Source organism: Panthera tigris, chromosome F2 (assembly GCF_018350195.1).
Source record: "Panthera tigris isolate Pti1 chromosome F2, P.tigris_Pti1_mat1.1, whole genome shotgun sequence".
NCBI classification, from domain to species: Eukaryota; Metazoa; Chordata; class Mammalia; order Carnivora; family Felidae; genus Panthera; species Panthera tigris.
In genome coordinates this window covers 46,223,903-46,248,692 of record NC_056676.1, presented here as the reverse complement: position 1 = coordinate 46,248,692, position 24,790 = coordinate 46,223,903, and the positions used below count along the sequence as shown (strand labels likewise).

General features: G+C 43.3%; 2 protein-coding genes across 4 annotated transcripts in view; one reads left to right on the top strand and one right to left on the bottom strand.

Moving 5' to 3' along the window:
* Positions 1-1,138: 1,138 nt before the first annotated feature.
* Positions 1,139-24,790, top strand: part of SNX31 (sorting nexin 31) — a 68,685-nt gene continuing 45,033 nt past the window's right edge. The window contains exons 1-4 of one of the 2 annotated variants that reach the window (XM_007073309.3): positions 1,139-1,234; positions 1,347-1,421; positions 11,407-11,521; positions 15,083-15,147. In XM_007073309.3, the coding sequence (XP_007073371.1) occupies positions 1,169-1,234; positions 1,347-1,421; positions 11,407-11,521; positions 15,083-15,147 (321 nt within the window). In that variant the 5' untranslated portion in view covers positions 1,139-1,168. Of the gene's footprint in view, positions 1,235-1,346; positions 1,422-1,514; positions 1,593-11,406; positions 11,522-15,082; positions 15,148-24,790 lie in introns of those variants that run through there. The other variant, XM_042972597.1, reaches the window with a different exon arrangement.
* The window catches only part of LOC122234841 (translation initiation factor IF-2-like), a 73,744-nt gene continuing 56,123 nt past the window's right edge, over positions 7,170-24,790 (bottom strand). The window contains exons 2-4 of one of the 2 annotated variants that reach the window (XM_042972606.1): positions 11,359-11,479; positions 9,830-10,001; positions 7,170-7,236 (exon numbers count right to left, since the gene is read on the bottom strand). The gene's annotated coding sequence lies outside the window, so the exon portion shown is untranslated. The remainder of the gene's footprint in view (positions 7,237-9,829; positions 10,002-11,358; positions 11,480-24,790) is intronic. The other variant, XM_042972599.1, reaches the window with a different exon arrangement.

Genomic DNA, 24,790 nt, shown 5'->3' with positions numbered 1-24,790 from the left:
AGGAGAGACCCAAGCCAAGCCCATTTGATAAGGTTTCCGGTAGATTAAGGAAACACAGTGGTTGAGGTTTCTGGTACTTTAGTGGGAAAAGTATTTCTTTCCTTTCTTTCTTTTTTTTTTTTTTTTTTTTAAAGTTCTATGGGTTTTTTTTGAGGGAGAGAAAGTCAGGAGGGGCAGCGACAGAGGAGACAGAATCTCAAGCAGGCTCGTGTGGTCAGTACAGAGCTGGATGCCTGGCTGGAACCCAGGAAACGGGAGATCAGGACCTGAGCCAAAGCCAAGACTCCCACGGACGCTTAACCTACTGAGCCACTGAGGCGCCCCGATTTAACAAATTGTTAACACAACAAACGGAGGCTAATGTAACTACGCTAGTCATAGATCAACTGCTAGATTTAAGGATTTCTTGAGAATCTTAATTCTCAGTGCACTGCATGTGGGCATTGTCGACAGGTAGTGAGACACGAGCTTTTTTTTTTTTTTTTTTAAATCCTGGTTGGGGGGGGCACCTACTTGGAGAAAATATCAACATTTTGAGTTTGAGGGCGCGTCTGCACGGGATCGGTCGGTCGCTCCGTCACTCCCCCTCACAGGACAGGCCCAGGGAAGGGGGATGGGACCTCCGACCACCCAGGGAAGTCAGAATGGGGTCCTGGAATGGACACTTGGAGAGAGCGACTCCTCCTCGCTGTACATTCCCCTACCACCCCTTCCCCCTCCCCCTCCCCAGGTGTTGGGGGCGGGGCGGGGGAGTCTTTACTTGCTTGGCACTGGACAGGACATCTATATGGCTGGAGCAACGATTTTAAGCTTTTGTGGGTTCTGATGAAAATCTGAAGACCACCTAGGACCTTCTCCCCAGAAGGCTTCTAGCGATCCACCCGCCCACGCACGATTTTCCCGCCAAGGAGCCGGGAGCGGTCCACACACCCGGGTCGAGCCGCTGGCAGGTCCGGCTTCTGCGAGCGCGGCTCCCCACCTTCCCGGGACCGACCGCTGGGCGGGAGCTGGGCGGGGACCAGGGGGCGGTGCCAGCCCCGCCCCGGCCGCCGCCGCGGGTCCCGACTCTCCCTTGCCGCTGCAGACCTGCCGCCCTCTGCTCCCCGGAGCCCGGACTCGCCGCCGCGGCTCGGCTTGCAGAGGGCCCTTCCCCGCCCCCGCCAGAGCCATGAAGATGCACTTCTGCATCCCGGTGTCCCAGCAGCGGCCGGACGCGCTGGGGGGCCGCTACGTGGTGCGCGGGGGACCAGGGGTCTGATCGGGCGGGGAGACGGTCGGCGACGTGACGGGGCGAGGGCTCACCTGCTCGCTCAGCTAATCCGAGCCGCTCTGTCTCCGTGTTGCAGCTGTACTCCGTGTACCTGGACGGGTACCTCTTCTGCAGGGTGCGCTACAGCCAGCTGCACCGTTGGAACGAACAGGTGAGCAGGCTCGAGGCAGGTGAGGAAAAGCGCGCCCCAAGACACCGGACCTTTTGAGCGCTCCAAGCCCCTAACCTGAGAAGCGGGGTCGGAGTAAGGATCGATTTGGTAACGCTCGCCCTACAGCTCCGTTTATATAGGTTACCGCTCCTAACCCTCTGCAGCTGGGAGGTGAGGGAATTGGCTCAGGTGATTCTCCCAACCGCTTTCCAGCCCAGTGATCGACCCCCAGCAGCCCCGCTGGCTGGGTGCATTTCAGCTCTTCCCCAGCATTATGTCCCCGTTCAGAATGAGCACACTAAATCTAGACGGAGCTATAGTCTTAGGAATCTTGTACATAGATCGGTATTTAATTTTCTCTCTCCCAGAGTGTCTTAGGCTTCTTTGAAAAGGTGTGTGTATTTTTGTTTTCAAATGAGTGTATTTATAGGCTTCAAGTACCGGCAGGCTGGAAACCCAGGAAGCAAATGACTGATCAAGACCGGAGGCCGTTTCCCACTATAGTTTCTCCCTCTGATGTGGGGCATTTTCTTTGCGAAGCAGCCTGATTTATTAGCATGCTCTAAAGGGTTTTATTGTCCTAATAAGGAAGAGTTCCAAGTCTCCAAAATGGGTTAGAGGAGTAAATGAAAGTTTGGAAATAAAATTCACCCTCCCTCTGCCTCCATGCATGTTTTCTTTTTCTTTTATTTATTTTTTTTAATCTTTATTTATTTTGAGAGAGAGACAGAGTGTGAGCCGGGGAGGAGCAGAGAGAGAGGGAGACACAGAATCCGAAGAAGCCTCCAGGCTCTGAGCTGTCAGCACAGAGCCTGATGCAGGGCTCAAACTGACCCACGACAGTGAGATGGTGAACTGAGCCAAAGTCGGACGCTCAACCAACTGAGCCACCCAGGTGCCCCGTGCATGTTTTCTTTTTAATTAAAAACATTTGGGGGGGTTGTATCCTGATTTTAAAGAGCATAGGAAGGAAGGAAGGAAGGAAGGAAGGAAGGAAGGAAGGAAGGAAGGAAAAGAGGCCCCTGGCTGGCTCAGTCAGAAGAGTATGTGACTCTTGATCTCAGGGTCATGAGTTTGAGCCCCAGGTTCGTTGTAGAGATTACTTAAACAAAACTTACAACAACAACAGCCAAGAAACAAACTTGCCCAAGCAACAGCTATTTGGGGGAGAATCCTTCCAGGCAATCTGGGTTTCTAGCGAGCATAGAACACATTTCCTTTAACTGCCTTCTGTTGAAGGACAGGTCTCAACTCCATGTTTTACTGTTGCAAACAAAGTGCAGGGACGCTTCTTGCTCCCATCAGCGGGCGCTGGAAGAAAGTCCATTTTCCAAGGTAGGATGAAGTTTCTTTGGACTCCACATACAACAGCTTTAATGTGCTCGTTACCTAATTCGTGTGGTCATCTCTGAGTTGCTACCGCCTGCTGAGGTGCCTGTGCCCCCGCAGGTGCTCAGGAATGACGGTTGGCTGACTCCATGAGGAAGGGCATGGATTCAGACTTCTGCACGATGAGCGGCTGCTTGTGACCAAAATGTGTCTGGGGACTTGGGAGGACTGCTGAGGTAGGCAGATGGAGATCTGAAGGGAAGAGAAAGTACAGGTGTGTTTGGCATTTGGCGGAGGAAGTTGATGTGTCCTCTCGCCCAATAATCCGCCTTCTGTAACGAGGGGTGGACTTGGGCAGGCTGCCGTCACAGTGTGAAAAGCAGGAGACGGCCGTGAGGAGCAGGAGGGTGTGGAATTGACTGACTGCTTCCTGGCTGGTCACCTCACCTCTTCTCTGACCTTCCATTTTTTCATCAAATAATAAGCAAATAGGTGGTTATGGGTGTCAACTTCCCAGATTACTTGTGAAGAGTAGGGGCCATTTTCTCCCGGAGCCTGGCACATAGCACGTGTTCAGTTAAACACTTACTGATGGAGAGGCTTGAGGAATTCCTGAACCTGGCCCTCCTTAACCAACAGACTTGGGAAAATGCTCGTTTTTCAGAAAAACTAAGACCTGTCAAGTCTTCGTAGGTTCACAAGCGGAGCCATAAAGTGAGTAGACTTTTATTCTGTTTTGGAAGCCAGGGAAAACAAACTGTTAGTACAGTGGACTCTTAAATATTGAATAGCCACAGCCTGGTGCCCAATTTGGGGCACAGGGTAGATATTAATTAATACTTCATTTTTGTCCCAGATTTTTCAAAATCTGAAAGTGGAGATTTCTTTATCCAGTTTCCAACTATCTTATACCTTGCAACTTATCCTTTTCCTTGTTTCTACAGGAACGACTTCATTAAAAAGAAAACTACTTAGAACTTAGGTGAATATTGGTATTATTAATTTAAAACAGTAAGCAGTTACTGTGTGTTAAGGTTGGCACCAAGAACTTTGTATGTAAAAGCACGTTTCATTTTAATAGGAGCGCTATGAGCCAGGATTATAATTAGCCCCATTTAACAGATGAGAAAACTGAGGCACAGCTTGCCCAAAGCCAAACTGGTAGTAAGTATTGGAGCCAAGATCTGATCTCCAGTACCTGCTCCGACCCATTAAATTTTGTGGTTTTCTTACTACAGTTAACAAAATAAATTGTATCAGTAAAACAATGGAGTCTTAAAGTAACAAGCTTTTACTCTATTTGAGGATAACATAATAAAATCTCCCAATTTTTGGTGTTCAGTGTGGTGAATTTTGGTAAATGTATATGTTGCTACCACCACAATCAAGACAAAGAACAGTTTTTGCACTCTGCATGTAAGTTCCCTTGCCCCTTTGCCCTTGATAACCTCTCCCTCCACCCCTGGCCCCAGGCAACCAAGATCTGCTTTCTGCCAGAGTTCCAGGCACGGGATTTTATTCAGGCTGCCTAGCAAGCCTCTGTGGGGTCAGCAGGGCACTCGTCATCATTAATCAATCCTGTTGTGTAGATCGTCTGAGTAAGGTTGAGAGATTTAGCAAATAAAAACACAGGCTCCCCAGCTAAATGTGAATTTCAGGTAAGCAACAAAGAAGTTTTGGGTCGAAGTAGTTCTGTGCAGTATTTGGGACATACTTACGTGGGCATCCTATGTTTTGTCTGGCAACCCGAAGTCAGAGACAGAACGTTTGGGGGACGTTTCTCAGGCACCACTCAGCTAGATTTTGTTCTTCTTATTCCACTGAAGATGTGAAATGGCTCGGAATTCTTAATCTGATTTAATACAAAAATACTATAAGTAGGAAACAAAACAAGGCCCCATCTGTGTGTGGGTTTGGTATTTTTCCCAGGAAGTTCTGCATCCTGGTAGAACAGAAATTTCACCTTATAGAATTAACTGATTCATTCGTTCATTTATTCTAAGTTCCCATTAGATGCCATGCACTCACTGTGGTACATTCAGGGCAGACAGCGCTTCAGCACGTGGGATTTTTGGCTTTAAGTATTGGATTTCTGTTTTGTATATTGGATAACTTTGGGATTGAGGAGAGGCACCCGCCGAGGTAAGGTGGCCCCTGCTCTTTCTCCGCCAAGTTGCGTGGAGGCTAACGCATGGAAGACTGAACTTGGCTGTGCTTTCAAGATGTCGGTTGTGAATGGTGCCCTCTGAAGTGATCGCCTGCAGGCTCGTCCCTCGGTGAGCTTCCTTCAAGGTCTGGCAGCTCGCCCCTCCGCTGTTGAGTGCTACTCATCTCTCTGCCATGTGAACTGCTTGACTGACTTCTTTCTGTGCCTTTGAATACATAAAACCGGTTGGATTTATGCCCCGCTCTTGCCTACACCCCCTTCCTTAAAGGGATTTAAAGAGACCTGTGAAAGAAACGTTCAACAGGCTCATTTTGACCTAGTGTTAAGGATGAGGCCATCCTGTGTAAGTGACACTGGACTCTATGAAAAGGATGCTTGCCTCTTTGCAAATGTTCTGTTAGTATCAGATACGGCAATAGGCACGAGCCACAGAATCTTGCAAAGGATCCTTCAGTGGAAGGCTTGGTGAGCCCGTATCTGCTGATTTAGTTTTCCTCCCTGCCAGCTGCTGACCCAGCCCAGGTCCTTTCTTCTCTCCCTACTCACATTCTCTGTCTCAGGTTGGCCCACTCATAACCTCTATCTACCTCACTTCCCCCTCCTGGGCAGACCCCTGCTTTCTGGCCCACTGGTTAGCAACCAGCCCTTTCTCAAGACCCATCTCAAGCCTCACCTCCTCTGGAAAGTCCTCCTCGATTTCACAAGATGCCTTTCTCTGATTCCTGTTTTACTTTGTGTTCAGATCTTGTCATATTCCTCTTTTCGTGCAGAGATTTTGTTTCCCCTGATTATTTAGTTACAAAACCCAAATATTTAAATGAAGGAATGAATGAGGACCGTTGGCACAGTATACCCAGCACAGAATCTTTCTTTAGTAGATGCTCAAAAGAGATCTGGTGGAGGAGAAGGCAGGGGAGAAAGGAGGGAGAAGGGAGAAAAATGAGGGGAGAAGGAAAAAGTAACAAAAATCCACCACTCAGTAGCTTGTAGGACTTTGGTTAAAGTCACTTCGCCTCCCTGAGCTTCAGGTTACTGTGATTGTCACATAACCTTGATATAAAGGTGGCAGGATGACAATGTTAATGGTGACGATGATCATCTACCTCACAGGGCTCTTTTGATGAACAAATGGGATAATATACAAGCTCCAGGCTCATGGTCTTTGGTACCAGATGCCACTGACCAGATTGCTTTGAACTGTGGCCCTAGATCCGGTAAATCTGGGGTTTTGTTTCCAAGGGGCCTTGGAGAGGCGGGATGGATGAGTCAACATTAGAAACTGACAGTAAAAAGGATGCCATTTGTATCCGTAATTCCGCTTGTCCCGGGTGACCACTTCGGAATAAGTATGGGGGGGAGGGGTGCTGGAAGTGCCTAAGCAGGGAAGGGGGTGATATTTTCCACTGACCGGTAAAGTCCTGTTCATGTTGAAAGACAGAGCTGTGTGATGGAGAAATGGTGCCAGAGTTTGTGCTGGGATTGAAAATGTATATATATATATATTATATTATATTATTGTTATATATATTATATTATATTATATTATACATATATATATATTATCTGAAACATGGTCTTTCGAAAACAAACAAAAACCCCAAGCAAACAAACACATCTCATGATAAAAGAATAAAAGAGGTGTGTTTTCCTTTCAGTATCTGAACAGTTTTTGGAAAGAGTGTTTGGGCTAAACTCTGATGCCAGGTAATCCTTAATATGCTACTGGTTTTAATAGCTAAACTGTGTGCTCTCTGAGACCAATAGAAAAGGTTATATTTTGACGGAGTTGAACTTGGGGAGTCAATGATTGACTTTTGGCAGACTTTACTCAGTCTGTTATATGTTTATCTTCCCTCTTAGACCAGTATCAGAAAGGGGAGGGGAAAGATTCCTTGAGAAGTCAGCTCAGGTTGTGAAACCTGCTGGGAGAGTTTTTGTGCTGTGATGGGTACTAGAACCTTAAGTCTCGGTGGCTTTTCCCCCAGTTCTTGACCTTGGCATAGGGGCTTCCCCAAGATGCCCTGCTGCTGGTGGAAAACCCAGGCGGCTCTGGTGGCTCAAGGCTGCTGTGATTCAAACCAATTTGGGAGCATCTTCGACATTTATGAACACACGCCTAGGGAGAAAATTGCCTTTTAAAGATCGCTTAATCTGTTAGCTAGGAAATAATTGCATGCAAAGAAGACGATTTTCTGCTCTTATTTAATGGAATTAGCAGAGATAGGGTACATAAATCCCAGGTTGTTTGAACAGCCTTGCTTGGGATGATGCTCCAACCGGGGTGTCTTTTGACAGTGTTTGGCATAACAGGAAAACTGCCTTGAATTAAAAAAAAAAAAGAATTGTTGCTATGATATTTTATACTAACAGATTTAAAGGCGGAATGGTTGCAAAAGTCGATGGCTACAGGGGTCAGGCAGGTAGTTTAAATGGGAGGTGTGAGTCAGGTGAGAGGCAATGGGAAATGGTGGGAACTGCTTAGGCTTCCTCGGGAGATGATTACCTGAGGAATGTGAACCCAGTGATTCCAGAACCTCTGGTTTTTCAGGAAGCCAGAATATCAGGTGTTGTTTCTTTTTTCTTAAATTTTTTAACGTTTTATTTTATTTTTTTTTCAAGAGAGAGAGCAAAAGAGAGCATGCGTGTGAGCAAGCAGGAGCGGGGCAGAGAGAGGGAGACACAGAATCTGAAGCAGGCTCCAGGCTCTGAGCTGTCAGCACAGAGTCCGACGAGGTGCTTGAACGCACAAATGTGAGATCATGACCTGAGCCAAAATCGGATGCCGAACTGACTGAGCCACCCAGCCGCCCTTGTTTGTTTGTTTTTTAAATAAACTTTCTTTTTGTGGACCAGTTTTAGATTTACATAATAATTGCAAAGAAAGTACAGAACATCCCCATATATCTTTGCACCCAGTTTCCCTTCTTATTTTCCATTAGCATGGAGCATTTATTACTGTTAAGGAACCAATATTGATACATTATTATTAACTATAGCCCACAATTCAGTTATGCTTCTTTATTGTTAACCTAATGCCCCATTTCTGCCCTGGAATCCCATCTAGGACACCATATTACATTTATTGTCATGTCTGCTTACACTCCTCTTGTCTGTGTCAGTTTCTCAGACTTTCCTTATTTGTTTGTTTGTTTTTTAAATGTTTTTATTTATTTTTGAAGGAGAGAGAGAGACAGAGCATGAGCCAGGGAGGAGCAGAGAGAGAGGGAGACACAGAATTCGAAGCAGGCTTCAGGCTCTGAGCTGCCAGCACAGAGCCCGACGCGGGGCTCGAACTCACAAACCGCAAGATCATGACCTGAGCCGGAGTCGGATGCTCAACCGACTGAGCTACCCAGGCGCCCCAGACTTTCCTTGTTTTTAATGACCATTCCGAGGAGCACTGGTCAGTGATTCTGTGGGATGTTCCTCTGTTAGGCTCTGATGTTTCTCATGCGACCAGGCTGGGGTTATGGGTTTTTGGGAGAAAGATCACAGAGGTCAGTGCTGTTCTCATCACATCACAGGAAGATTACCTGCCATCAACATGACCTATCACTCTTGATGACTACCTTGATCACTGGGGTAATTCCAGTGGGGTTATACTTCAATTCTGCCTTAGTTTTTGCTATTTTAGTTGTCCCATCTCTGGCCCATGGAGCTCTTTGAGTTTGCTTCTGTGCCTCTTTGACATGCACCCACCGTTGATTTGTGGTGGTGGTGTTGTTTTGAGCACTTTCTTGTTTTCTGATGCTACAAGATGCTCCAGATCCCTCTTATATATCCCCCGCTTCAGTCCTAAAAATCAACTATTTTCTTCACGGAGTCCTGGTTGCTTTAGTTGGAGCAAGAGAAACAAAGGAAAATGTGTGTGTGTGTACGTATCTATAAATATTTCTATATGTAACCTTCTGTATCTATGTGAAGCTAAACATGAGTTCCTACCAGTATCTCCAACTCTAATCCATCGCCACATCGATCGTTCTGGCCTGCTTCCCTTATCTGAAAATCTTCACGCCAAGAGTAAAAACCCTGACCCCCACCGCCTGCCATCCATTCACTTAATGTATCTTACCTATAGGCAGTTACTAACCTTTCTAGATACTAAACCAATACCCTCTGGTAGGACTTTCGGTGCTGATGGAAATGCTCTTTGGCCATCTCAGTAGCTACTGAATTGCAACTTGCTACTTTCAAATACTATTGCGTGTTTGAAAGGTGGCTGGTACAACCGAGGAACCGAATTTTAAATTTTATTTCCTTTTTGGGGTACCTGGGCGATCCAGTGGGTTAAGCGTCCACCGTTGGCTCATGTCATGATCTCGCGTTGTGAGTTTGAGCCCCGCATCGGGCTCTGTGCTAACAGCTTGAAGCCTGGAGCCTGCTTCCGATTCTGTGTCTCCCTCTTTCTCTGCCCCTCCCCCACTCATGCTCTGTCTCTGTCTCTCTCTCTCAAAAATAAATCAACATTAAAAATATTTTTTTCTGAGGTTTATTTCATTTTAACGAATTTAAGTTTAAAAGTAAGTAGTCCCAGGTGGCTGGCGGTCATCCTGTTGACTGGCACAGCTCCAGGCCATTGTAAAGATCCTGGCTTTTCCTTGCATGAGATAGGAAACCATGGAGGATTTTGAGGGGGCAACGGAGTGACCTAGCTTGCATTTGCAGAATATCACCTTAGATGCTGTATTAAGAATAAACTGAAGGGGATCAAGGGCAGAAGCAGAGAACTATACTCTTGTATAGTTTCTGCAATAATCAGGCAAAGAGAGGACAGTGGTTGGGACCAGGGTGGTGGCAATGGGGGTGGCGACACGTGGTTGTATTGTATTTTGAAGTTAGGGCCTATGCAAGGTGCATATTCACCAGATACACACTGTGTTTGTGACAAAGGCCATGGAGTTAAAATTCCTACCCGTTTGTTTCTCTTCGATCTGCTTTCATTTTCTTTAAGCTACTGGCTATGGTAAGAGAGCTTTATCCCGTCTTCTCCAGAGGCACGATGTTAAAACCTGATTTCTGACTAGTTTCCTTTCTCATAAAGAGAATGCTGGCCTCATCTTCAAGCTGCCTCTGTAAGTGCAGGGCTGGAATGAAGGAAAATGCACTTCGGTTATCTTAATTTAAAACATTTTTTTTTTAAACATTTTATTTATTTTTGAGACAGAGAGAGACAGAGCATGAATGGGGGAGGGGCAGAGAGAGAGGGAGACACAGAATCCGAAGCAGGCTCCAGGCTCCGAGCCATCAGCCCAGAGCCCGATGCGGGGCTCGAACCCATGGACCGCGAGATCATGACCTGAGCTGAAGTCGGCCGCTTAACCGACTGAGCCACCCAGGCGCCCCTAAAACATATTTTTGATGCATCTACTATTAGCTTGCATAAAAATAACTGCCACCGTGATCTTGGATCCATAATTGGGTGGGTAGATGGGTAGGAGGATGGGAAGGACCTCACTCACTGGGTTTCTACGGGGGTCATATGTTAACCTTACGGGAATTTTATAAACAGTCCTTTTTTTTTTTTTAATTTTTATTTATTTTTGAGAGAGAGAGACAGAGACAGAGATACGGTAAGAGTAGGGGAGGGGCAGAGAGAGAGGGAGATACAGAATCCGAAGCAGACTCCAGGCTCTGAGTTGTCAGCACAGAGCCTGACATGGGGCTTGAACTCACAAACCTGTGAGATCATGACCTGAGCCGAAGTCAGACACTTAACTGACTGAGCCACCCAGGCGCCCCAACTTATAGGAATTTTATAAACCAGCACTGCACAATAGAAATATAATGTGAGCCACATGTGTAATTTAAAATTTTCTGGTAGGCTGATTAAAAGACGTTTTAATAATGAATAGTTATTAATACATTAATTTTATTTAATCTGGTATATCTAAAATATTACCATTTCAACATATGATCTGTATAAAAAGTTATTAGTGAAATATTTCCCTTTTCTTTTTCTTTGTGCTAAGTTTTGAAGTCTGGAATGTATTTTATACGGACAGCATATCTCAGTTCGGACTAGCCACATTCTGGGGGCTCATTAGCACTGGCTAGTGGATACTTTATCAGCTAGCGTGCTGTAAACCTCTGCTGTTACGTTCAGATTTGGTGGACGTGGGGTAGGGGAATTAAATTCCTATCATCATTGGTATCACAGATTCTAGTGGGGAATGAATCTGAGAAATACTATATGGTGGAAGGGGTAGGCAATCTCGCAAAAACAAATGAAAAATTGCAACGTATCCCAATGTACCAAACTCAGACTGGAGATGTCAGTCTGTAGAATGCTTAACAGCATTGTCGGAAACATGTACTGAAATAAACTCCTTGAGAAAATCAAAGCATCCCCTTTTCTTCCTCTTGGCCACCAGGCAGGGGTGATTTTAGACGAAGTACTCGAGTGAGACTTGCCGTAAGAGGAGGCTTTGGTGTCTAACCAACCTTGCATTGGAGGCTCGGCCTGAAGTGTGTGTTTTCTGGATCTTGCAGCTGAGGCGGATCTTTGGAAATTCCCTGCCACCCTTTCCGCCAAAGTACTATCTCGCGATGACCACATCCATGGCTGACGAGAGAAGGGACCAGTTGGAACAGTATTTGCAGAAGGGTATGTATTTGGATTTTATTTTTACAGATTTGTTGAGATAAATTCACCCGTTGAAAGTGTACAATTCAGTGGTTTTTAGCATATTTGCAAAATTGTACAACCAGCCACCATGGTCGAATTTGAGAACATTTTTGTCACCCCAAAAAGAAACCTCACACCTATTATCAGTCACTCCGTATTCCTCTCCCCTACCTGCCTCTATCACCCCCTATACTAATTTCTGTCTTATATATTTGCCTTTTCTGAACATTGTATATAAATGGAGTCATACAAAATACAGCCTTTGTATTTCATTTTAAAAATAACTTTCAGATTTGTCCTTGGGTGTTACGTGTTGGCTTTGATTGTAGAAGTCACAGATATATTACCTGGATTCGACTGAAATAGAGGAGGGGTGCCTGGGTGGCTCAGTTTGTGAAGCTCAGGTCATGATCCCACAATTTCGTGAGTTCCAGCCTTGTGTCAGGCTCTGTGCTGACAGTGCGGAGCCTGTTTGGGATTCTCCCTCTCTGCCCTTGCCCCCCACCCTGAGCTCTCTCTGTCTCTCTCAACATAAATAAACTTAAAAAAAAAAAAGACTTTTAAAAGGGGAAATAGTATATATGCAAAATATTTTAAAAATAGAATCTGTCCAAAGAGTATACAATGAAAAGTGCATTCCCTTCCAGCCTAGACCCCGAGGCTTCTAGAAGTAAGCATCATTACAAGCGCTTTATGTATTCCTCAGAAACAATTTTTGTATCTACTGGTGCATATGCATGTCTCTGTTAAACACAAATTGAAATTTATTCTATACACTTTTCGGTGATTGATTCTTAAAAACTTTATTCTGAAAGAATTTCTGACTTATAAAAAGGGTGCAGAAATAATGCAAAGAATTTCTGTATATTCTTCACCCAGATTTCCCAAATGTTAACGTTTCATATTTGCTTTATCATCCTCTCAATTTCCTGTGTGTGTGTGTGTGTGTGTGTGTGTGTGTGTGTGTGTGTGTGTTTAATGCTTGTGTTACATACCCAAGCCACTTTACACTTAAATACTTCTGTGTGTATTTCCTAAGGTCAAGGACATTCTCTTCTACAATCACGGTATAGTTATCAAAATCAGGCAATTAATGTTATCTAATCTAGAGACCTTTTTCAAACTACACCAATTATCCCACTGATATCCTTCACAGCACAAGGAAAAATGTTTTTTTCTTCTGTAAGTTGTTTTTTCCCTCTTAAAATCTGTATTTTACAGGTCATTCTAAGTCAGAAATGATAGATTTACTTCATTATTTCTCATGGCTGCACACAGTTTTTTAAAGATAATAAATAAAAATTCTAGAGGTCATCTATTTCCCATATGTCTTTTGTAATGGAGAATATACCTCTTTTAGACCCAGTAAATAAGCTTTTTCAAACTCAAGATGTAATATCTACTGAATTTTTATTCTCTCTTGGCTTGATTTCTAATGTCTTAGTGAAATATCCTTTTTGAACCACTGGTCTTTTCACAAATGATCACAGTGCCTAAGGGGTTGCTTTTTTAGGCCTGGCCTTTGTCCATTTGTCATCAGGATATCTCCTGCATCCTCTAGCAAGGTAAAGCAAGGAGACAACGCAGCTTAGTGATGTGACTAAGATTTGGGCTCTGGAGTCAGAACTACAGTCAAATCCTAGGTTTGTACTTCATTAGCTGTATGACCTGAGCTTCTATCTGATAAATGGAGATAATATTTACCCCAGAGTTTGTTGTAAAGATTAAAGGAACTAAAATACACAAAGTGCTTAGCATTGTACCTGGTTCTTAATAAACCAATTAGATGAACACTTTTTTCAACAGCTTTCCCCATCTCCAAGAGTCTATGCTAACAATTATGTTAATTTGCATTTACACCACATACATTCCAGAAAATAAGACAAGGGCTTTTTTTTCCCCACTCTAAAATTGCCTCCCTTAAAAAAGAGGGAATATCTTTTGTAAAAAGTCTCTCATGATTTTCTTTTAGTTACTTTATTCTGAAAAACGGAACATTGTTTGGGAAAGGTACAACTCAAAATGACTTCAGTCAGTGCTAGTTGTAAATGCCGGTAGAAGTTATGTGATGAGGGGCGCCTGGGTGGCGCAGTCGGTTAAGCGTCCGACTTCAGCCAGGTCACGATCTCGCGGTCTGTGAGTTCGAGCCCCGCGTCAGGCTCTGGGCTGATGGCTCGGAGCCTGGAGCCTGTTTCCGATTCTGTGTCTCCCTCTCTCTCTGCCCCTCCCCCGTTCATGCTCTGTCTCTCTCTGTCCCAAAAATAAATTAAAAACGTTGAAAAAAAAATTAAAAAAAAAAAAAAAAAAGTTATGTGATGAAATCATTTGAAACGTCAATAAAAGAAGAAAAGAAAGAAAAGGAAAGAAAAGAGAAAGACATCTGACACAGAGTTAGTAAATAGATAAGTGTAGCTAAAGCACAGGGCCCAGAAGCATTACAGCAAGGAGGGTTAAGAAATGAGGAAGCAGTCTGGGAATGACCTCATGCAGGAATTTGAACTTCTCAGGGGGAAGTCTCTGCTCTGGCCACAGCACCTGAATATTGGTATCTGAGCTTTAAAACTAAGAGGGTAAATACTCTTATAGGTATAAAAGAATAGAAAACTTTATTACTTGTTTTCACCCTTAATTTATTACTTTTTTTAAATCCAAGTTAGTTGGATTAATGATTGTAATAATGATTTCAGGACTAGATTGATCACTAGTATGTAGTGATTGATCACTTACATAGAACACCCAGTGCTCATCCCAACTGGTGACCTCTTTAATGCCCCATCACCCATTTAGCCCATCCCCCCCACCCAACACCCCATCAGCAACCCTCAGTCTGTTCTCTGTATTTAAGAGTCTCTCATGGTTTGCCTCGCTTTCTGTTTTTATCTTATTTTTTCTTCCCTTCCCCTATGTTCATCTGTTGTGTTTCTTAAATTCCACATATGAGTGAAATCATAGGGTATTTGTCTTTCTCTGACTGACTTATTTTGCTTACCATAATACCCTCTAGTTCCATCCACGTTGTTGCAAGTGGTAAGATTTCATTCTTGAATAGAAAACTTTAAATCTCTCTGACAGCCTTCCTTATAATCACTTTTGGGGCGGCGGCGGGGGTAACCTCTTGAGAGCTCCTGTCATTATGAGACGTGCTCTCTCAACCAGGGTTTCTTGGTTGACTTCAGATTTTCAGATTAAGAAATGTCTTGCCAAAGCAGGAGTCCCAGTCCAGGTTTAAAGATCTTTTTGCTTTTTCGTATGAACTTCACCATCATCCTGCTAGGGCAGCAAGATGGATATTGAACGATACGGGGATGTGTGAATCAAGTGAGGTGCCTGGGACTGATAGGAGGGTTTATGTTGCTATCAAGGCTGCTGGGAGGAGGCAAGCATTGTGGATTTTCATGTATTTGAGAGGTCTCAGCTCCACTGCCCAAGGAGGCAGTGGTGTACTGGTAAGGCCTGTAGGACTCCCTAGAGGACAGAGCAATTTAATAGAGAGGTCAACCGAGCCCCAGGCTAACCTGGCTCACCATCCGTATTTTTCAGTAACCATGGACCCAAACACGTTGAGAAGTGACGTCTTCATTGACTTTTTAAAACTCGTACAGCTGGTAAGCATGGTCTTCTTTACTAAGGTCATTATTTTGCTACAGAACATGTCTCTTGGTTACCATGTGTGTATTTCCAGCCTGCAGCTCCACATTGGGTAAAATACATTCATCTGGAGGACATTGGGGAATGGTTCTTGTTTTGTTCTTTTGGCAGTTTAGATTCTAGATGGAAAATGAGTGGGTCGCTTGACTTTTGAACTCATTTTAATTCAGCAGATACCTTTTTATCCTGTAGTCTAAGCATTGTACCTCTCAAAATGGGCCATGGAGAAGAGAACCTTTTATCATGAAGGGCCCCCGTGACAATTCTGGGACCCTTCCTCTGTGGCTGGGATCAAGTGTGCCACAGTGAAGACATCAGCGCAGCATATCCTCTGCTCTTAACTTTGTTGTGAATGGATCACAGAGAAAATTCAGTCTGAACAGAATGACATATAGTGACTCCATTTCCTTTGTTGGCCTAAAGAACCACTGGCCACTTGCCCTGTAGAGGCTGGAAGTTTGCCAAGTAGGTTTGGTTAGCACACCCCTCATTCCAGTCGTACATGTGGGAACATTTTTGTGCCTGCAAGTATGTTCTTGACTGAATGGAAATCTTTGAGAAGAATGAAGTCGTAACGATAATATGATATTACCGAACTAGATCCCTAGCTAGGGGAGGAGTGATACTTTGATTGGAATTGAAAAAAAAAAAACAAAAAACAAAAGGGAGCAAATTTCATTTACTCGGTAGGTCAACCATGTTGGTATAGTAACTGGTCCGTTCAACCCAAGAAATGATCTGGGCGTCTCCCATTGTGTCACCGTGTAGATTTTCACATATTTTTGATGGCTTAAAACACACACACTTTCTTTTTCTTTGAAAAGTTTGTTGTTGAGGCGGTGATAGTGGTAAAATTCGAACAGCACAAAAGAGTTCATGATCCCACCACAGACCCCCAGTACCCCTCTTCAGAGACAACTGTTTAAAGGTTTGTTTTTTTTTTAATTTTTTTCATGTTTATTTATTTTTGAAGGAAAGAGAGACAGAGCATGAGCAGGGGAGAGGCAGAGAGAGAGAGGGAGACCCAGAATCTGAAGCAGGCTCCAGGCTCCGAGCTGTCAGCACAAAGCCCGATGCGGGGCTTGAACTCATGAACTGTGAGATCATGACCTGAGCCCAAGTCAGTCTCTTAACCAACTGAGCCACCCAGGCGCCCCTGTTTACAGTTTAATATACGTTCTTTCTACGCATTTTTGTGCACATACAAGCAGTCATATGTATGCGTAACCTTTTTGTTTTATAAATAAGCACATACTCTACACACTTACTGAATTTTTTTTTTAATTCTACATCTGGCAAATCATTCCTTGTCAGCACACAGAGGTACATTTGGCCTCACTTCTGCCCTGTTTTTTGTGTACGTTATGGTTTTTGCTTTCAGTGCCTTTTAAAAACTGTCATGGACTGTCAGTGTTGTGGAGCTTTGAGTGTCTTTTTTTCTGATGATGTGCAAGGTTTTTACCCCATTTTAGTTCTGTTAGTATTTTACCATGCCTTCCTTCTTCTGATGAGATTTGCACTTGTCTAATGGCTTTATTTTTCTCTTCTGTTTCTTCCACCAGCTTTGCAGGTTGCTTTTATATCCTTTTGTTATCTTCTCTCTTTTTCTGAGGCTTTCATCCGTTCTCTGAGTTAGAGAAGGTGTATTTTTATGAATGCATCTATCCTTGTCATCTCCTCAGTGGCATTGTTTTGGAGATATATTTTTTACTCTTAGTTGGTTACGATCCCTCCCTCCTTTGCTGCGGGAGTTTTGCCCAGGTCCCTCGCTATTTCTTCTCAGGCAATCAGTCAGCTTTAGAAGGGGCTGTGCTTTGTGAGTCAGCTGACATAGTGTTCAGGGAGGAGCTCTGGCTGAGTCTTTTGACTGTCTGTTGTACTTGTGGATCTTACCTCTTGTTTCTGAGCACTTTCTCTAATGTTCCACCTGAGGGCTCGAGCGGTGTGTCTAGCCATGAAGCCACAACCACACTTCCACATATTGTGATCTAGCATTTTAAACCCTCTTGTTGACCAAGTAGCCTCAGGACTGGCTTAGTGGTTAAGAGCACAGGCTCAGGAGTGAGATGGCTCAGGGTTGTTGTTGTTGTTGTTGTTTTTTATGTTTTTATTTATTTTTGAGAGAGAGCAGGGAAGGGGCAGAGAGAGAGGGAAACACAGAATCCGAAGCAGGCTCCAGATTCTGAGCTGTCAGCACAGAACCCAACACGGGGTTCAAACTCATGAACTGTGAGATCATGATCTGAGCTGAAGTCAGACGCTCAACTGACTGAGCCACCCAGGCGCCCCTTAAATAGCTCTTAAAGCACTTAAATATCATGTGGCAACCTTAACATTTATGAAGTATTTGCTGCCATTAACAATGTCTTTTTTTCTCTTCCCAACCATGCTGAGAGATTGCTTTCTGCAAAGATGATGTGTCTGCACATTTTTTTTTTTTTTTCCTTTTTTGGTGTCCCCTTCCACTAGGTAGGGTCAAATGGGGCCCGGAGTTGTATTCCCAGACACGCTAGTCTCTGGTGATTAACTGCTTTAAGATAGCTTCTGTGTGATTCGAGTCCTCTGGCCCCTTCCTACCTCTGCTTGTCTCCTCCCGGACCAGGTCTGACTTTCACTGCACTTGGCGGCCCCTTTGAAAACCCAGTAAGTAGTTCAGGCTCGGGACAATTTTCAACATCTTCGAGGATGATTTTCCTTCTGGTTGTTTTCTGTTTGTCTCCAAAAGGAGGGTAAAACAGGTCACTTTGCTTCTAAAGATGTTTACAAAGGAGGTTAAAGATTTTGACAATGAAATTAAGGTTTTTTTTTTTTAATTTGATATTTATGGATTTATTTTTGAGAGGTGGGGAGGGAGGGGCAGAGACAGAGGGAGAGAGAGAGAATCCCAAGCAGGCTCCGTGCTGTCAGCGCAGAGCCCCGTGTGGGGCTCGATCTCACCATCCGTGAGACCATGACCCGAGCTGAAATCAAGGGTCAGACACTTAGCCGACTGAGCCACCCAGGTGCCCCAAGAAACTAAATTTAAATCAGGCAGGTGGTTCTATGCTCCTTGTGCCCCTGTCCTGCTTTATGCTGTCCCTTTTATTGTTCAGACGTTGAACAAATATGAAGTGCATGCCCGCTACGAGCCAACACCGCTCGAGAGGTGGGGGAGACACCAGCGAATGGCACCCAGTCCAGCTCACGGAGTTTACCGTCTTGTTGGGGAGACAGAAAGGTCACTGGGCATGTCGCTAAGTGTAATGAGTACTGTGATATAGGACCACACGCTGTGCCACAGGACCACGCGGCATGATACAGGGCCATGCTCCAGAAGAGAGTGGGGGCTGTGTTGAGATTTCTACCTTCTTAGCCCTGGTGCAGCATTTGCGGGCCCTGCCAGTGGCTTTGTGCCCACTTACCCCAGTGTGAAGGACAAATATCATTTTCTCTGCGTGACCGTGTGAGAAAAGGGCCGGAAGGCCCTGCCATAGGATGAGTGTGTGTCCGGGAGATCTTCCAAAGAAAGTGATATGTAAGCTGGTATTGGAAGATTTCTGGGGTGGGCAGGGAGATGAGATTATTATACTTTAGCTTTTTCTTCCCATTAGCGACCAAAACAACAAGCCACATAGTATCTGGCGGCCTGCAAGACTCAGGACGGATATTAGCAAAAGGGAAGCGGTAGCCAGTTAGTATTGGGGGTGAGTCTACTCCAACGTCCAGTAGACCCTTCCCTGACCGCCTTTCAGGGCCAGAGCGATTTATTGGTGGCGAATAGATGCCGTCAGCGCGGGAGAGATTCGGCCCACCAAGCTTGCAGCAAGATCGCTACTGCAGGGCGGGTGGGAGCCGGGAGAACTGGAATGAGCAGCGGTGATATGTGGATGTGCCAAACTGAAAGAGCCCAAGGAACAGGGATTAGGCAGTTTGCCCGCCTCAATATTACACAGACCCCCCCTGCATATTTTCACTGCTCCTGAAAGTGCTTGGCCTGCAGTTGCCAAGTGGTTATTGCTGGGCAATCGCATGCTCCTGGGCCTGGCTCTCCGGGATGCGGCAGGTACAAGAGCATCTTCCTGTCTCTGGGCAAGGACACGCGACATTGGAAACATGAATGCATGCAAGCTTCCTGGCGCCCTTCTCAGGAGAGCCTTTATCAAGGATGATCAGATGCAGGCTGGAAAAACAAGAGGGATTTCCCTCTACAGGATGATTTAATCTGGGCAAGACCTGGTGCTTAATGCGCACTGTCTCATTTATCCTCTACAACTTGCTGAAGGAGGTGCCGTTAGTATCTCTTTTTCAGGTTAGCTAACTTGGCCAAGGGCACATATCTCAGAAGTGAAGGAACTGGGATCTGAACCCAGGGAAGCTGGATCCAGAGCCCCTGCTCTATTGGTGTTATGAGAAATTTCTAGAGTGGCGGTAGCCTGCCCAGCCCTGCCCCTAACCATGTCCCTCTTGTTTTGTGTGTCTGGACTCCCCTGACTTCCTCTGTTTTCTGTTTTTGCCCTGTGGTCGCCTTGGAGATCAAGGCAATTTTGAAAAGGCAAAATTGAAGTCTTTAGACTAAAGACATTTTTATGTTCCTGATTCTTAAACTGCAGTGTTCTATGGCCTTGTGTGGACAACATGTGTGAGAAAAAGAAGACAGAGAAGGTATCTGGAGTAGCGTTGTGTGCCTTGGAAGTTAGGGGCAACTTACTCAGGAAGTTTAGATCACTCTGGCTTTGTTCGGGGGGACCGGGGAAGTGACTCTTCCCCCATTTCCTCTTAAGAATGTTTCCCTTACAGTGCAACGATTATAGCCCATTATTAAGTGTGATGGAAAGTAAGAGCTTGGCAATCCCAATGTGGATTTTCTTGGGTAAGAAACCTCAGGAATAAGGACCATGGCTACCATTATTCTGCCTCAGAGCAGAATACCAATAAAACACACTGATGGATCTTCTTGGAAAAATTCAAAAAATTCACAAGTTGTTAAATTCAATTTGAAAAGAATTAGAAAGGGTTTTGAAGGGTGTTGAGGGAGCCCACGATATTAGAGGATTGCGACGTTTCTTAAAGACAAGTGCATTTGATTTTGCACCATGAACTGTGTATTTTGATTCCTGATCCACCCTAGATCAAGATGACAGCCTAGGTAAGGTTTTATTTTTTACATCCCAAATCCACGAAGTTGGCCTTTCCCCCTCTGATTGTGTTTTTGTATTGCTCTTACATTTTATTAATTATATATGTTCTGGCAAAATTCAAATACCCCAAAGAGAGCCAAATTCCTCTTGGTCACCGCTCCGAATCTAAAACGTGTCACCTGTTGTGCACTTGCTTGTATCTCATAATATGAAGGTTTCTTACTGCCATTGTTTCTCCTCTTTGCCATATTGTCATAACATGTTCATTTTTCTTTAATCAAAGCAAAATGTGCTTGTGGTTTCCAAAGTAAAATGGCACTAAAACAGATTAGAAGAACATAAGCTTCTCCTGCTCTTCAGAAGCGGTGACTTTCAAATCTTTTAGTTTTTCTTCAGGTATTTAAAAACCTGGGGGTTAATGAGATACATCTCTAACTTTCTCTTGTTCTTCAACTTGTAGACATAATCTGCTGACTGTGATGGAGGGTGAGGATTGCCGCTTTCTTATATCACCTTCTTCCATTTCCTTCACCCCAATTTTGTTATGAAACTCTTTAAAAAAATTAAATTCTTAGCATTTTGATCCCTATAACATGTACAGATTTCTTACTACTGAACAAGTAATGTTCATGATTACTTTTACTTTCTTGAAAACTCTTATTTTTCCTGGAGTTAAAATGGCATCATGTAAAAGAAAAAAAAATACTTAGTTTTCTTTAAACATATGACTCTTTCAAAGCCCATGGAAGTGCTGAAAAGAGATATTTCTCCCATGGGAACCCCCCCCCCTTTTTTTTTTTCTTGGTGGTGATCCACCCAGAGTCTCTGTGTTTCTGTTTAAGATGACAGGGACATGGGGTGCCTGGGCGGTGGCCCAGTCAGTTGAATGTCCAACTCTTGATTTCGGTTCAGGTCATGATCCCACAGTTGTGGGGTAGAGGCCAAGTTGGGCTCTGTGCTGAGTGTGGAACCTGCTTAAGATTCTTTCTCTCTTTCCCTCTGCTCCTCTCCCCCACTCACATGCTCTCTCTCTCTAAAATAAATAGATGAGAAAAAAAAAAAAAAGATCAAAGAGACTTGAGTAGGTTTGCCTGCTAGTGGGGAGTAACCACTAGAGAAGGAGTTTGAAAATGGGAGTGGGTGGGGTTGGCCTCAATAATGAATGGCACAAAGTACTAAAGGAAGGAGGACCCAGCACAGACTGGGCTTGAGCAGAGGAAGGACACCTCTCACACTGAATGTGAGGCAAGGAGAGACACTGGGCATGACTACAGGTACAGTCCGAGGTGTGTGATTAGAAGTAGAGTGAGTCCCCTCTTGATGTTTCTTCTATGACTTGTAGAAGGTGAGGTCAACCGGTGGGAATGAGGAAGGAGGTAAATGTGGTTAGAGTCTTGCGGAAAGTGGAGAAGTTGAAGGAGAGTGTGAATCCGAACCCTGTTGGCTGAGGCAACTGGTAGAACATGTTGGAGAAAAGGAGGGAGATTGTGGGCCAGTGGCTACCGGTGTGTCTGATTCTAACCAATGGCAAAGAGTTGGGTGGTCCTTGAACCAAAACGTAATCAAATACCTAGGAATAAACTTAACTAAGGAGGTGAAAGACCTGTGCTTTGAAAACTATAAAACACTGGTGAAAGATACTAAAGACGTCATAAACAAATACAAGGATAGTCCGTGTTCATGTACTGGAAGACAATAAATTGTTAAAATATCCATACTACCTGAAGCAATCTATAGATTTAATGTAATCCCTATCAAAATACCAATGACATTTTTGTGTATTTTGTGTATATGTATATTTTTATGGTTTCAGGTCTCATATTTAGGTCCTTAATCCATTTTGAGTTTATTTTTGTGTGTGGTCCAACTTCATTCTTTTACATGTAGCTTTCCAGTTTTCCCAAAACCATTTGTTAAAGAGACTTTTTTTCCATTACATATTCTTGCCTCTTTTGTTAAAGATTATTGACCGTATAATTGTGGTTTTATTTTCTGGGCTGTTTAGTGCATTCCTTTGATCTGTGTGTCTGTTTTGGGGCCAATATTGTACTGTTTTGATTACTACAGCTTTATAGTATATCTTGAAATCTGGAATAGTGATATCTCCAACTTTGTTCTTTCTCCGGATAGTTTTGGCTATTTGGGGTCTTTTGTGGTTCCATAGAAATTTTAGGATTTTGGAGGCACCTGGGTGGCTCAGTCTGTTAAGCGTCCATCTTCGGCTCAGGTCATGATCTCACAGCTCATGAGTTTGAGCCCCGCGTTGGACTCAGTGCTGACAGCTCAGAGCCTGGATGGAGCCTGCTTTGGATTCTGTGTCTCCCTCTCTCTCTGCCCCTCCCCTGCTCGTGCTCTGTCTCTCAAAAATAAATAAACATTTAAAAATTTTTGAAAAAAAAGAAATTTTAGGATTTTTGTTCTAGTTCTGTGAAAAATGCTGTCAGTATTTTGATAGGGGTTACATTAAATCAGTATATTACTTTGGGTAGTATGGACATTTTAACAGTATTTGTTCTTTCAATACATGAGCATGGAATATCTTTCCATTTGTGTCATCTTCAACTTCTTTCATCAGTGTTTTATAGTTTTCAGAATATAGGTCTTTCACTTCCTTGGTTAAATTTATTCCTTGGTATTTTGTTATTTTTTTGGTGCAGTTGTCAATGGAACTGCTTTCTTCATTTCTCTTTCAGCTACTTCATTATTAGCGTATAGAAATAGAGTGGATTTCTGTATATTGATCTCGTATCCTGTGACCTTGCTGAAAATTTGTCAGTTTGGGTAGTTTTTTCATGGAGTCTTTTGGGTTTCCTCTGTTTAGCAATGTGTCATCTACAAATAGTCAAAGTTTTACTTCTTCCTTACCAATTTGGATGCCTTTTATTCCTTCCGCTTGTGTGATTGCTGTAACTAGGACTTACAGTACTATGTTAAACAATAGTGTACATCCTTGTTTTGTTTCTGATCTTAGAGGAAAAGCTCTCAGTTTTTCACCATTGAGTATGATGTTTGCTATGGGTTTTTCTTATGTGGTCTTTATTATGTTGAGGTGTGTTTCCTCTAAACCTACTTTGTTGAGAGTTTTTATCATGCATGGGTGTTGTACTTTGTCAAATGCCTTTTATGCACCTGTTGAAACGATCATTTTTTTTACCCTCTTATTGATGTAATGTATCACATTGGATGATTTGCTAATATTGAACCACCCTTGCGTCCCAGGAATAAATTCCACTTGACTGTGATGAATGATTTTTTTTTTAATGTATTGTTGAATTTGGTTTGCTAATATTTTGTTGAGGATTTTTTGCCTCTGTGTTCGTCAGGGATATTGTTTTCTTTTTTAGTGGAGTCTTTATCTGGTTTTAGTATCAGGGTAATGCTGGCCTCATTGAATGAAGCTGGAAGCTTTCCTTCCTCTTCTATTTTTTGGATTAGTTTGAGAAGAATAGATATTAACTCTTCTTTAACTATTTGGCAGAATTTGTCTATGAAGTCATCTGGCCCAATTGCTTCTCGGCCTTTTGGCTAAGATCAAGTGAAGTCATCTGGCCCTGGATTTTTGGTTTGGGGGAGGGCTTTTTTTTTGTTTGCTGGTTTGTTTACTGATTCAGTTTCATTAATGGTAATCAGTCTGTTCAAATTTTCTTTCTTCCTGATTCAGTTTTGGGAAGTTATATGTTTCTAGCAATTTATCTATTTCTTCTAGGTTGTCAAATTTGTTGGCATATGATTTTTCCTACTATTCTCTTATAATTCTTTGTATTTCTGTGATGTTGGTTATTTTTCCTATTTCATTTCTGATTTTGAGTCTGTCTTCTCTCTCTGAGTCTGGCTAAAGATTTATCAATTTTATTGATCTTTGAAAGAACCAGCTTCTGGTTTCATTGATCTTTTCTTTTTTTTTTTTAAGTTTCCATTTCATTTATTTCTGCTGTAAACTTTATTACTTCCTTTCTTCCACTGCTTTCGGGTTTTGGGTTTTGTTCTTCTTTTTCTAGACCCTTTAGGTGTAATGGTTAGGTTGTTTATTGAGATTTTTCTTGTTTCTTGAGGGAGACCTGTATGGCTATAAACTTTCCTCTTAGAACAGCTTTTTCTGTATCCCAAAGATTTTGGACTATTGAATTTTCATTTTCATTTGTCTCCATGTATTTTTTGTTTTCATCTTTGATTTCCTGGTTGAACCACTCATTGTTTAGTAGCATGTTATTTAGTCTCCATGTATTTGTATTCTTTTCAGATTTTTTCTTGTGGTTGGTTTCTAGTTTCACAGGATTGTGGTTGGAAAAGATGCATGGTATGACTTTGATCATTTTGAATTTGTTGCGACCTCTTTTGTGGCCTAACATGTCACCTATTCTAGAGAATGTTCCATGTGCACTTGAAAACAATGTGTATTCTGCTGTTTTAGGATGGAATATTCTGAATATATCTGCTAGATCCATTGGATCCAATGTGTCATTCAAAGGCACTGTTTCCTTAT